General features: G+C 43.7%; 1 protein-coding gene across 1 annotated transcript in view; it reads left to right on the top strand.

Moving 5' to 3' along the window:
• DNAAF9 (dynein axonemal assembly factor 9) overlaps positions 1-14,118 on the top strand; it is an 81,735-nt gene that overhangs the window by 19,121 nt on the left and 48,496 nt on the right. The window contains exons 8-12 of the mRNA XM_066572919.1: positions 207-305; positions 5,178-5,233; positions 7,009-7,144; positions 9,843-9,924; positions 10,996-11,032. Of these exons, the coding sequence (XP_066429016.1) occupies positions 207-305; positions 5,178-5,233; positions 7,009-7,144; positions 9,843-9,924; positions 10,996-11,032 (410 nt within the window). The remainder of the gene's footprint in view (positions 1-206; positions 306-5,177; positions 5,234-7,008; positions 7,145-9,842; positions 9,925-10,995; positions 11,033-14,118) is intronic.

The following is a 14,118-nucleotide window of genomic DNA, read 5'->3' as shown; positions in this document are numbered from 1 at the left end:
AATCACTATTCTGCTGGTAGAGTCACTAGATACATACTGTCTCTGGTGCACAGATGATAGTGTAGAGAATGGCAATCACCAGAGCCTGTTCTGTGCACCCAGACCCAAAGACATGCTGGACCATTTATGATAGGACTGTGGTTTCCTTGATGCTGTTGTGTCCCTGCTCCAGCACAAGGCATTAACCCTTCTGGATTTTCTTGTAGGACTTGATAACATTTCAGCACCAGTGGAGCGGCTTCCTGTCAAACTTTGAGACTGAAATTCCTTTCCTCCTTGAATTGTCTGAATCGCAAGCAGGAGAGGTAAGAAGTGATGATGTGAGGAGCTGAACCGATCAACCCAGATGTTCCCTGCTTGGAGCTACAGTGAAATTCCTGATACTTCAGCGCTTGTCCTCAGTAGAGGGCTGCAATAACATGTGGAATCTTAACTGAGAGAGAGGGAATCTAGTGTTTGTGTGTGTTTTCTCTCTTAACCCCTTCCCGCTGCAGGGCGTAAGTTTACGTCCTGGCAGCCTGGTACTTCCCGCAACAGGACGTAAACTTACGTCCTGGAGATAGCGCGGGATCACATATGATCCCGCGCTATCCCGCAGTGGGAGCCGGCTGTCAGTCACAGCCGGCGTCCCGCTGCAACAGCAGGGGGGCATCGGAGATACGCCCCCCGCTGTTAACCCCTTCCCTGCCGCGATCTAAGTAGATCGCGGCAGAGAAAGGGTTCACAGAGGGAGCGCGGCTCCCTCTGTGTCTCCGGCCGGAACTCGCGATGTCATCGCGAGAGCCCGGCCTGTCACCATGGCAACAGGACGCCAGACACCGGCGTCCTGTATTGCCTATGCCTGAGATCGCTGTATGAGCGATAAGGCATGGGAGAGCAGTAGCTCTGCCATGCCTTATGACAGCGATCATCAGGGCAGTGGTTAAAGTCCCTCAGAGGGACACAAACAGTGTAAAAAAAACAAAGATTAAAAAAAGAGTAAAAAACCCATTTTTTTTATACTTTTTCTCAGATTAGCATAAAAAAAAGGTAAAAAAAAAATAAAATCACACATCTTTGGTATTGTCGCGTCCGTAACGACGTGTACAATAAGTTGCACATGCTTTTGACTGTGCACGGAAAAAAACGCTAAAAAAAAAACGCTAAAAAACTGAGGCAAAATGCTAATTTTTAGCATTTTGCCTCACTAAAAACGCAATTAAAGTGATCAAAAAAGCCGTATGTACCCCAAAATGGTACCAATAAAATCTACAGCTCGTCTCGCAAAAAATAAGCCCTCACAGAGCGCCGTACATCAAAAAATAAAAAAGTTACAGGACTTTGAATGCAGCAATTTAGAAAAAAAAAAGATTTCCAAGAAAAAGGGTTTTTATTGCAGAAAAGTGGGAAAACCTAAAAAAATGTAAGAATTTTGGTATCGTTGTAACCGTACCGGCCCGCAGAAAAAAATGGAATGTCATTTATGCTGTATGATTAACACTGTAAAAAAAAAAAAAAAAAAAATCTATGGCAGAGTTGATGCGTTTTCTCTCCCTGCTATCATTAAAAAAAAAAAAAGTTTTACAATATAGTTAATGTACCCAAGAGTGGCACCGATAAAAACTACAGTTCGCCACGCAAAAAACAAGCCCCCATACGACCGCGTCGACGGAAAAATAAAAAAGTTATGACTCTTGATAAACGGAGAAGAAAATCCGCCAAAAATTGTTGCGTCCTTAAGCCTAAAATAGGCCATGTCATGAAGGGGTTAAAAGGGTTGTCTCGCGAAAGCAAGTGGGGTTAAGTACTTCTGTATGGCCATATTAATGCACTTTGTAATATACATCGTGCATTAAATATTGGCCATACAGAAGTTATTCACTTACCTTCCCTGCGCTGGCGTCCCCGTCTCCATGGCTCCGTCTAACTTCAGCGTTTAATCGCCCGATTAGACGCGCTTGCGCAGAAGGGTCTTCTGCCTTCGGGTCTGTCCGGCAGCAACGGCGTTCTGGCTCCGCCCCCTTCTACGCGTCATTGCGTAGCTCTGCCCCGTTATGTGTGCCGATTTCAGCCTCCTGATTGGCTGGAATTGGCACGGGGCGGAGCTACGCTATGCCGTAGAAGGGGGCGGAGCCAGAACGCCGTTGCTGCCGGACAGACCCGAAGGCAGAAGACCCTTCTGCGCAAGCGCGTCTAATCGGGCGATTAAACGCTGAAGTTAGACGGAGCCATGGAGACGGGGACGCCAGCGCAGGGAAGGTAAGTGAATAACTTCTGTATGGCCAATATTTAATGCACGATGTATATTACAAAGTGCATTAATATGGCCATACAGAAGTGCTTAACCCCACTTGCTTTCGCGAGACAACCCCTTTAAGGTTCTGCTGCCAGTCATGATTTGCCTCCTGGTAGCAACAGTACTCTAGTAGGCGCCCCTCATTCTGTAATTGCCCTTTGACACAGGCCGACAGTCATTTAAACGACTGCAGGAGCGCTGACGTCACCTCCAAGGCTAGAAAAAAGTCACAGCGGCACTACCAAACTACCACAGTGGTGGGAGGTAACTGAAATTAGGATGCAGAGCTTCACCAGAGAAAGGCCAGACTCCAATGAGTCCATGTAGTGTAAATCAGTAAAAGTGAGCAGCATCACAAGTGTCTGCAATAAAACCGCATCCCGATGACTCCTCTTTATTTACTCCATGGTAGTTGTGCTATTTGTCTACTATGGAGTAAATAAAGAGGCATCATCGGGATGCGGTTTTATTGAAGACACTCGTGATGCTGCTCACTCATGTTTTTTAAGCTGTCTGAAAAGTCAGCTGAACGCACTGCTAACGACAAGTGAGCGATTTATTTATTTATTTTGTGCGATTACACTGTGCAACACAGTTTTTGTAACTGATAAGCAGATAGGCGGCTTATAGTAACTTTAGTGCGCTAAATTCAAATATGATATGCAATTCTTTCTACAATATAAGGTTTTCCAATTATGGGGAATAATGTAATCCAATTGCCGTTGAGTTGTATTTTTTTAAAATCTGCCTCTACAATAATCCAGTCGGCTCGCCATTAACCTTGCTGAATAAAAAGAATAACAAAAGTGATTGCACAACTTTTTCACAATCGCTGTTACACACCGCGTGCTGCCTGCACACTATAAGGGTAGGTTTATGTAACCTATAGGGTATGTGTCCACGTGGTGGAAACGCTGCAGATCATCCACCATTAAGGTGTAATTAATGAACTGTGTTTTTACAGGTATTGGTTATACTAAATAAAAGAATCAAAATCATAAAACAAAAATATATGTTTAGTATTGCTGCGTCCATGAAGGTCCGATCCATCAAAGTAACGCATTATTTACTCCGCACGGTCAACGTCGTCAGAAAAAATTAAAACCGCCAGAAATTAGCTTTTTTTTTTAGTCATTCTGTCACCAAGAAAAAAATGCAACAAAAAACGATCAAAAAGTTGTATGTATTCCAAGGACATCCTGCAAGAAATGAGCCCTTTGCGCAACTATCTGGACAGAAAATAAAAAAAAGTTATGGTGCGCAAAAAGTGTCGGAAGGGAAATTATTTTTTAAAACTTAAAAAGTCTTAGAAAAAAAATACTGCAAGCTCATTGTGATTTATTTATTATTTTTATTTTTTTCAGTTCACTGCAAAAATGATTAGAATCTGTGCTTTGCAAACACGTTTGTACCAGTTTGTCATAATCCTCAATGGATACATAGTTTGGTCTCATAAGTCACTGATACTGCCTGCCTCCTTCAGGGGGTGGAAGCCAGGCACCAGTGTTAAGAGGAATAGCGAGTCACCGGCTGGCAGATTACTTTGTTAGCTGGGAGGTGGAGGGACCTTAAACATAATATGGGGGTGCAGCAGGTAGAGATCCTCGGTGTCCTATAACAATATGGAAACCTCATGATGCAGCCCTGGAAGCATCACAAGAACCTATAAAGCTGTTGTGAGAGATTTACCAATGCACGTAATTCCCTATTCCACGGCACTCATCCCAGCGTGATGGATTGCAGAGGGAGCCGGCCTGCCTCAAATTAACACTGGGTAACACATAGGTGACAAAGAGGAAGTACAAGGCTCTGCAACGCATGGTTGCCAGTTCTGTATGGGGCTATCAGCAGCTGGAAGATAAACTTAAGGAGGTTGGCTAATTTGCAGTAAAAATTGTATTTCCTCATATGTGTAATGACTTAAAGGGGTTGTCCCGCGCCGAAACGGGTTTTTTTTTTTTTTAACCCCCCCCCCCCGTTTGGCGCGAGACAACCCCGATGCAGGGGTTAAAAAAACAAACCGCTCAGCACTTACCTGAATCCCGGCGGTCCGGCGTCTTCATACTTACCTGCTGAAGATGGCCGCCGGGGTCTGCTCCCTCCGTGGACCGCAGCTCTTCTGTGCGGTCCATTGCCGATTCCAGCCTCCTGATTGGCTGGAATCGGCACGTGACGGGGCGGAGCTACACGGAGACGGCATTCTGCACGAGCGGCTCCATTGAAGAGAGCAGAAGACCCGGACTGCGCAAGCGCGGCTAATTTGTCCATCGGAGGGCGAAAATTAGTCGGCTCCATGGGAACGAGGACGCTAGCAACGGAGCAGGTAAGTATAAAACTTTTTATAACTTCTGTATGGCTCATAATTAATGCACAATGTACATTACAAAGTGCATTATTATGGCCATACAGAAGTGTATAGACCCACTTGCTGCCGCGGGACAACCCCTTTAATAAACTGGAGTTAATAAAACTTGCTGCTTTCTGGTAGAAAACGGGACAGAAAAGAGCAGTAAGCAGCGCTATGTTGTCCTGTAAATAAAAAGCGAAATGCCAGACCGCTTGCTAGAAATCGAGCAGACCCTATTATAGTCAAGGGGGTCCATTCAGCGTATTTCGGTTCCGTAATAAAATGGAATTTTCGGCCAGGGGGTGCCATTTTCCTGCTTCTCTAACAGAATAGGAAACAGAACTCTTTAACGCTGATGTGAACAAGCCCTTATTATTAGTAGACTTCTTTAATGAACTGTTGTTTTGTCTGTGTGGGCAATTTTCCACTGGGCATTCATGGCTATCGGCCTTTTTCTGTTGGCATTTTTCTGGCCACTGATATTAGTGAATGCATTACATTATAATTATTCATATATATTTCTATAACCTTGTCTTATCTCTTGTTACCTTGCAGCCATTCAGAAGTTACTTCAGCCATGGAATGCTCTCCAGCCATATTGCAGATAACAGGTTTGTATCTTAATTTTCAGAAAGAATTCACTGAGTTACAGAGTAACCTCAGCCGCTATCAGTCCTAATTTATATGTCTCCTATGTACAATTATATAACTGCTGTTCTATGACACTGCCCCTTATGTACAAGAACATAACTACTATAATACTGCCCCCTATGTACAAGAATATAACTACTATAATACTGCCTCCTATGTACAAGAATATAACTACTGTAATACTGCCTCCTATGTACCAGAATATAACTACTATAATACTGCCCCCTATGTACAAGAATATAACTACTATAATACTGCCCCTATGTACAAGAATATAACTACTATAATACTGCTCCCTATGTACAAGTATATAACTACTATAATACTGCCCCCTATGTACAAGAATATAACTACTATAATACTGCTCCTATGTACTAGAATATAACTACTATAATACTGCCCCCTATATACACAAGAATATAACTGCTATAATACTGCCTCCTATGTACAAGAATATAACTACTATAATACTGTCCTCTATGTACAAGAATATAACTACTATAATACTGCTCCCTATGTACAAGTATATAACTACTATAATACTGCCTCCGATGTACAAGAATATAACTACTATAATACTGCCTCCTATGTACAAGAATATAACTACTATAATACTGCCCCCTATGTACATGAATATAACTACTATAATACTGCCCCCTATGTACAAGAATATAACTACTATAATACTGCCCCCTATGTACAGGAATATAACTACTATAACACTGCCCCCTATGTACAAGAATATAACTACTATAATACTGCCTCCTATGTACAAGAATATAACTACTATAATACTACCTCTTATGTACAAGAATATAACTACTATAATACTACCTCTTATGTACAAGAATATAACTACTATAATACTGCCCCCTATGTACAAGAATATAACTACTATAATACTGCTCCTATGTACAAGAATATAACTACTATAATACTGCCCCCTATGTACAAGAATATAACTACTATAATACTGCCCCCTATGTACAAGAATATAACTACTATAATACTGCTCCCTATATACAAGAATATAACTACTATAATACTGCCCCCAATGTACAAGAATATAACTACTATAATACTGCCCCCTATGTACAAGAATATAACTACTATAATACTGCCCTCTATGTACAAGAATATAACTACTATAATACTGCCCTCTATGTACAAGAATATAACTACTATAATACTGCCCCCTATGTACAAGAATATAACTACTATAATACTGCCCCCTATGTACAAGAATATAACTACTATAATACTGCCCCCTATGTACAAGAATATAACTACTATAATACTGTCCCCTATGTACAAGAATATAACTACTATAATACTGCCCCCTATGTACAAGTATATAACTACTATAATACTGCCCTCTATGTACAAGAATATAACTACTATAATACTGCCCCCTATGTACAAGAATATAAATACAGTAATACCGCCTGTTGTATGTCATTGTCACATGTGGTTGGCATGATGCTGCATTCTGCATGGCATGCTCGTTAATGGGGATGAGATGATTTCCTATTACTCTGCGGTTGCTGCTGGCTTGAGCGTTCTCTTCTCAGTGACTGGCCTCCTTTGTGGTTTGCCGTGTCGTGGGAATTCTTGCAGTTGTGTTCACGTTCCTGGGATTCCTTTTGTATGTTTATATGTTCTGCAGCCTTCTTGAGCCTCCAGTCATGTGACAAGCAGCTGCCGGGCCTCCTCTAATTGTGTGATCTCTATGTAGTCCTTGCAGGCAGCCTTTTGTGCTTTTTGGCAGTCATTCCACCAAAGAGAACTTGAAACCCGGCAGCTTTATATTCCCATCAGAAGGACACCTGGTCAGAAACACGGGGCCTGGAGGCGGCACCGCTAAGCACATGGTAAGGCACGCACCGCTTATAATGCTTTATAGCCACAGCATAATAGAATCTACATAAAAAGCTGAGTCCCTGTTTACATACGTGATAAGTAATGCATGGGTCCGGAGTTTCAGATGCAGCAAACGTTAGCGTGACACTTAAGGCCTCCCTCACAGGCGCTTTTATACAGCATTTAGAACTGCTTTTTCAGCGCTGCGCTAAACGTTGTAGAACGCTCCCATTCATTTCAATGGGGCTTATCACACAATGCTGAAAACACAGCGTCTTCAAGGCTGCACTTTGACAGCGTTGCATGCTCTATCTTTGGCCGTTTTCAGCCCTGTGTTCCCTATTGAAATGAATGGGTAGCGGTTTCAGCGCTGCCGAAAGCACAGCACAACTTGGTACCGCGCTTTTGGCAGCGCTAAACGCTTTAGCTACACTGCCTGAATTTAAAAAAAATCAATACTCGCCTTGCAGGTGATGTCGCTGTCCCCGGCTGCGCTCTCGAGACTTGTCAGCTTTCAGAGGAACTTTCGCTGGTAACGGAGATTCTAAATCCCCGTCTCCAACGAGAGATTGCTCTGATTGGCTCCGCCGGCTGTCACTCAGCCAACTCAGCCAATCACAGCAACCGGACGGCTTCACAAGGTCCTGACAGCGGTGCTGGGGACAGCGGCTTCACCTGCTAGGTGAGTATTGATATTTTTTTCTTTTATCAGCAGCCTTGGCTGTGTTTTCCTCTGTGAAAGCGGGCGGAATCTGCAGTAAACGCGCAGCGTTGAAAAGCACTCTGTTTCTGCAAAGGCCCGTGTGAGGGAGGCCTTAGGCATCATGATAAATTAACTACAATGTACGACTATGCTGTAAATCAAGTTATCGCGATGCACCAGTCAACTTATTCAACTTAGAATTAGTACATCTGTATATCCTGTTTTATACTGCAGAGCTGCACTCAATGGCAAAATAGGGAGTGCAGCTCTGGAGTATAATGCAGAATAAAGCCTGGTTTAGACACAACGATTATCGCTCAAAAGATGTCTTGTGAGCGATAATCGTTGTGTGCCTTTACAGTGTAATGTGATCACTCTAACGCTTGTCGTCTTCATCCAGCTATTCTCTGCTCAGAGTGCCCGGCTATTATACAGCCGAGTGCTTTAAGTGGGGCATGTAGAACACAGCTGGACCGCTGTGTTCTTCATACCCTGGCTATACAGCTGTGCTCTCCCTGTGGAGTATGAAGAACACAGCTGGACCGCTGTGTTCTTCATACCACACTTCTGTTCAGGGAGCAGGATACAGCTGAAACAATAGTATCAGCTGTATCCCGCTGTGAACTCCTGATAAGGCTGATGGTTGTCCTTCAGCATGCTGAAAGACAACGATTAGCGACTGGTTAACGGAAACTGCAGGATGACAGTGCAGTTAGACCCAACGATTATCGCTCAAAAGATGGCTTTTGAGGGATATACGTTGTGCCTAAATGGGCCTTAAGTCACATATATACACGCTGACTCCTCCAGCAGAATAGTGAGTGCAGCTCTGTAGTATAATACAGGATGTAAGTCAGGATCAGTACAGGATAACTAATGTATGTACACAGTGACTCCACCACCAGCAGAATAGTGAGTGCAGCTCTGGAGTATAATACAGGATGTAACTCAGGATCAGTGCAGGATAAGTGATGTATGTACACAGTAACTCCACCAGCAGAATAGTGAGTGCAGCTCTGGAGTATAACACAGGATGTAACTCAGGATCAGTACAGGATAAGTAATGTATGTACAAAGTGACTCCACCAGCAGAATAGTGAGTGCAGCTCTGGGGTATAATACAGGATGTAACTCAGGATCAGTACAGGATAAGTAATGTATGTACAAAGTGACTCCACCAGCAGAATAGTGAGTGCAGCTCTGGAGTATAATACAGCATGTAACTCAGGATCAGTATAGGATAAGTAATGTATATACATGGTGACTCCACCAGCAGAATAGTGAGTGCAGCTCTGGAGTATAATACAGGATGTAACTCAGGATCAGTACATGATAAGTAATGTATGCACACAGTGACTCCACCAGCAGAATAGTGAGTGCAGCTCTGGAGTATAATACAGGATGTAACTCAGGATCAGTACAGGATAAGTAATGTATGTACACAGTGACTCCACCATCAGAATAGCGAGTGCAGCTCTGGAGTATAATACAGCATGTAACTCAGGATCAGTATAGGATAAGTAATGTATATACATGGTGACTCCACCAGCAGAATAGTGAGTGCAGCTCTGGAGTATATTACAGGATGTAACTCAGGATCAGTACAGGATAAGTAATGTATGTACACAGTGACTCCACCAGCAGAATAGTGAGTGCAGCTCTGGAGTATAATACAAGATGTAACTTGGGATCAGAATAGTAATGTAATAATTTACTTAGCTACTCATAATATACGAAAGTGTTGTTGTGTAACCCTTCTCCTTACTATGTAGATATATTGTATAAATTGAAGTGTGCTGGAGAGTCTCTTGGCTACAGACCTCATCACTATGCCAGCACATGAACCAGTGATTCTAGTTTTGCCAGTGGCTCTGGCCTGATGGGTATCCATTCTTACTATGCAAACAAATCCTTTCAGGACTCCTGTGAGGAATAAATAGTCTTTGTCTAGAAGTCATTGATAATGTTTACTTGTAGATACTCTTATACCTTATTTGTGTTCACAGGTAGCGCAGTGTGTTTCTCCCAAGGGGCCCTTAGCCTGTTCCAGGACTTACTTTTTTGGGGTCACCCATGTTCCATATTTGGGTAGGTTTCCTCATCAGGTACCTGTTATGTATATTCTTACTACACAATCGTGCATGGGATTTTCCATGATCAATATTTTGGACATTATTCATAAGTAGACGGCAGCATAGAAGGTAGGTTAAAATATCCAAGTCTTTATTGTTAAATATATTAAACATATTAAAAATGGATCCAATAAAGACCTGGATCTTTTTTAATCTACCTTCTATGCTGTCGTCTACTTATGAATACTGGACTGATATGGCGACTTCTTTAGTTTATTATCCGTTTTTTACGGCTTTGCATTGCTTTTTCCTCCCCACCCTGACTGGGTCGCTATAGAGGAGTGAGTGCTGCTGAATTCCATGCCTGCAGACAACATTTTGGACGTATCCGTTTCTAAGGCTTCCTGCAGACTGCCAGGTCAAATCCCGCTGCGAGCCGTGCCCCTGCTGTGACCACCGCGGCTCACCTCCTCACAGCGTCTTTTCCGCTCTGCTATGTGCGGCTGCCCCATCAGCCGTGCCGTTTCTGTGCGGGCCCTCTCTCCCCAAAGAGAGCCGTCAGCAGAACGGACGATAAAATTGACATGCCGCGGCTTTGAATTCCACGCAGCGTGTTCGTTCCATTGCGGCTTGAGCACAACGGCTTCTCCGCAGTGCGTGGGCGGGATTTTTGCAAATCATCCAGTTTGCTACTTTATTCCGGAATAAAAATTCCCGGCGGAATTACAGTGCAGGAAGTCTGTAGGCCAATTCCACCCCGTGGGAACCCAGCCTTAGGGGGTTCAGATTGGGGATCTGCAGAGAAATGCTTCTGTACAGCAGGCACCATGTGTTGTATCACTGAGCTGCATCTGGCATCCTGGCTGCCTTTCTGAACAGTATTGTCTGTGTTCAGACTGCTGTAAGCCACAGGGGCTTCTCACCGTATCCCAGTGCTGCGGAACAAACTCGGCACCATTAGGAAGACGCACTGCCCACTTATCTGTAGTATCACATTATCATGATCTTGTTTCGACACGCATTGATTCTTCCTCATTTTGGGCACAAGTACATTTCGTTATCATTTTATCCTTTTTCTTTTTTCTAGGTTGTGACAATGAAACCCACAAGAAAAATGAGCAAATGTAAGTTTGCCTATGATAAAATCTCTTTGTGCACCACACTGCGCATGGGTGAAGCTTCCACACCAGTACTGATTGGCCTCTATGCTGTATTCTGCATTGGCTTCCCCTTATTTTCTGCACATTGTTATACATGGTGCACGCAGCATAGTGTCTGGGCTCCTCCAACTAAACTAAGCACATCTTCTAATGTACACCGGGAGCAGAGGCCTGCAACTAAGGACTCTCTGCATTATTGGATCACAGTGTATATTAGAAAGCCGTGTACCCGGCTGTTCTGTTTATAGCAGTTTACGATTGGTTTATGACCCCCTCTAACCTGTGGAAGGAACATTGAGCCAGCAATGTCACTGGGCAATCGTATAACACGCCACAACTGTGACGCTTCACATTGAATGGTTATTTGGGTGAAGCGTTGAGTTTTATAACTGAGGGACCCTTAAATTCTTTATTTTCCATTACCAATCAATTACAAACGTTGTACAGAAAATAAGAATATAAGTTGAGCAGGACCTCAAGTAGAAGAGGAAAATATTTGGGTCCATGTGCCCAAGAAACATAGATCAGGAGGATAAATTGGTGAACAAAGCAAGCTTAAACAGAAATATCCTGGATCTTAGCAATTTGGGGCCAAAAGATGGGGGAAACCCCTTGTACAGCACATCAACCCTACAAGAGAATGTCAGCATAAATTACAACACTGAACTGGATTATAAGCATATGAAGTAAAGAAAGGATGGAAAAAAATCCCCCTGCAGGGCCTGAACAAAGGGGCGCCTCATACCCTATGGTGCACGGCCCTCTCTCCACCCAGTAATTTTGCTATACACCTTAAAACGTTCCACGGAGTCCAGGCTGTATACCAGGCATCAGATCACCCATACAATAGCGCACTGAGGTCTTACATCCTCTGAAAATCCTCTGCTTTGTAAAACGAGGGCATCAGTGAAGGGGTAAAGTGGATTTCCAGAGAGCTGGGATATAGGACCTAGCTGCATTAATGAGGTGTTTTAGAATCGACCCGCGGTAGACCCATACTGAGGGATCTGAAAGATGCAGCAGGAATGCTGTTAGGAAATTTAAAAAGTGAAGGGCCTTACAGATAATGTGTTGTATCTCTTCATAAAAGTAAGGCAATCCCAGAAAACCTGCAGGTGAGTACCTATCCTTTCACCACAACGCTAGCACAGTGTAGATTCAGACTGCTGTATAGCATGTAATCTAGAGGGGACAGAATACCACTGGGACAGAAATTTATATCCCACCTCTTGCTACTTGTTAGCCAATGAAGACCTGTAAGTAAGCTCGAAAATCCTGTCTCTCGGGCCGGAGTAAACGGGATCTAGATCGCCCTCCCATTTAAGCAAAAATGGCGGGTTAAAGTCTTGAGCTGCGGAGATCAACAGTGCGTAGAAAAATGGAAAGAGAATGATGAGTAGTGCCCAGTCCCATACAGGCTTTGTCAAAAGGCGTCATTTGTCTACAAAATCCTTCAGATGTGGATAAAGAGTTCAAGAAATGGGAGAGTTGCGTAGTCCTCCAAGGACCCGATGGGACAGGGTCCAAAATGTCATAAAAATCCAACTGGGAGAACCGATCAGCTTCAAATATAAAAAAAAAAAAATGAGGCCGAACACCTATCTGTAAGGCGCTAAGTTTTAAATGAGCCAGAGGATTAGCCCACAGGAAATTGTAAATTTCCCAAAATGGGGAACAATTGAGAAAGGGGAAGGAAAGACAAGATCTCTTGGAAATAAGGTGTTGCAGAACATCAAAGTGGGTCTTGTAGTTGGGTGAGACTTTAAAAACCATTGCGATAGGGAAACTCATTCAAGGGAGAAAGTGTTCTTTCGATGCAGATAGCTTTGTAGGCTGATGGCTGCACCAATCAAGGACAGATTGTAAAGGCCCTTTTACACACAAAGATGGTGTTTGAGCGATCATTTTGCATAAAGTGCTAATTGCTCCTAATGCCAATTAGTAGCTTATTAATATGTGTGAGCCGCCAGGAGCTATATTCAGAGAACAGTGAGTGGTCTGTTCTCTGAATACATTCCCTTTGTTCTGCTCTGTGGCTGACAGCTGAGACAATGTTATCAACACTCTCCGCAGAGAACACAGCGTGAAGTCCCTGCTATCAGCTCTTCCGCCAAACAAGGGATTTTATCTCGAACATAACATCATCATTCGACAAAAGTGAAAGATGGGTACGTTTACACACAACGATTATCGCTCAAAAGATGGCTTTTGAGTGAATTTTAAGGGCTAATCGTTGTGTGTAAAAGAACCTTAAGAGGGAAGCATGGCAATAACCATGTATGTGTGGTAGACCAATCCCACCACTAGTCTTCAGCTGAGAGAGAATCAAGTGCACTAGAGACCAAGAGAGACTGGGAAAAGCTGAAAGTTAATGAGAGAAGTGATGAGGATGATAAAGCAGCGGCCGCATCAAACTCGCAGCTTGTGTTCTATGTGGTGTCTGGCTAATCCAAGCACAGTATGAGAACAGAACAGTGAAGAATTTCACTAAGGCTACTTTCCCACGAGCGTATATTGGCTCGCCATTTTCACGACTGATCGATATACGCTGTGATCTGATGTATAGAAAAAGACTTTCATCCCACCTTAGACGGCTTCTAGCTCCTGGTTCCATACAGCAGGTGCGTCTCCAAGTGCTCATACAGCCTTAGGGTCACTTTGGATTCCAATGCATCAGATCACAAGCCTGTATTCTCGTGACGTAAAAGCGGCCCGCCAATGTAGTCGTCTGGCCTAAAAGATAGTCTTGGAACTATCTTTTTGGCCGGAATACGTCAGCCGCTGCATGGGCTCCTATGGGAGCCAATGACAGCGTCCAGAGGTGGGAGGGAGTTTAGCAGCGTGGCTTCTAAACTCGCTCCCTCTGCTCTCCTCCCCACTTGCTCTTTCCAATGGGAGGGGGTGGGACAGGGGTGGAGCTAAGCGCTGCGTTGCTTCGTCCCGCCTCCTCCCATTGCTGGCTGCGGACATGGGGTGGAGCAGGGAGGAGAGCAGAGGTTAGCCTGCGAGAGGGAGAGGAAAGAGGAGATGGCATGGTAGCCTCGGCGTAT

Source organism: Eleutherodactylus coqui, chromosome 7 (genome assembly GCF_035609145.1).
Source record: "Eleutherodactylus coqui strain aEleCoq1 chromosome 7, aEleCoq1.hap1, whole genome shotgun sequence".
NCBI classification, from domain to species: domain Eukaryota; kingdom Metazoa; phylum Chordata; class Amphibia; order Anura; family Eleutherodactylidae; genus Eleutherodactylus; species Eleutherodactylus coqui.
This window is presented reverse-complemented; position numbering and strand designations above follow the sequence as displayed.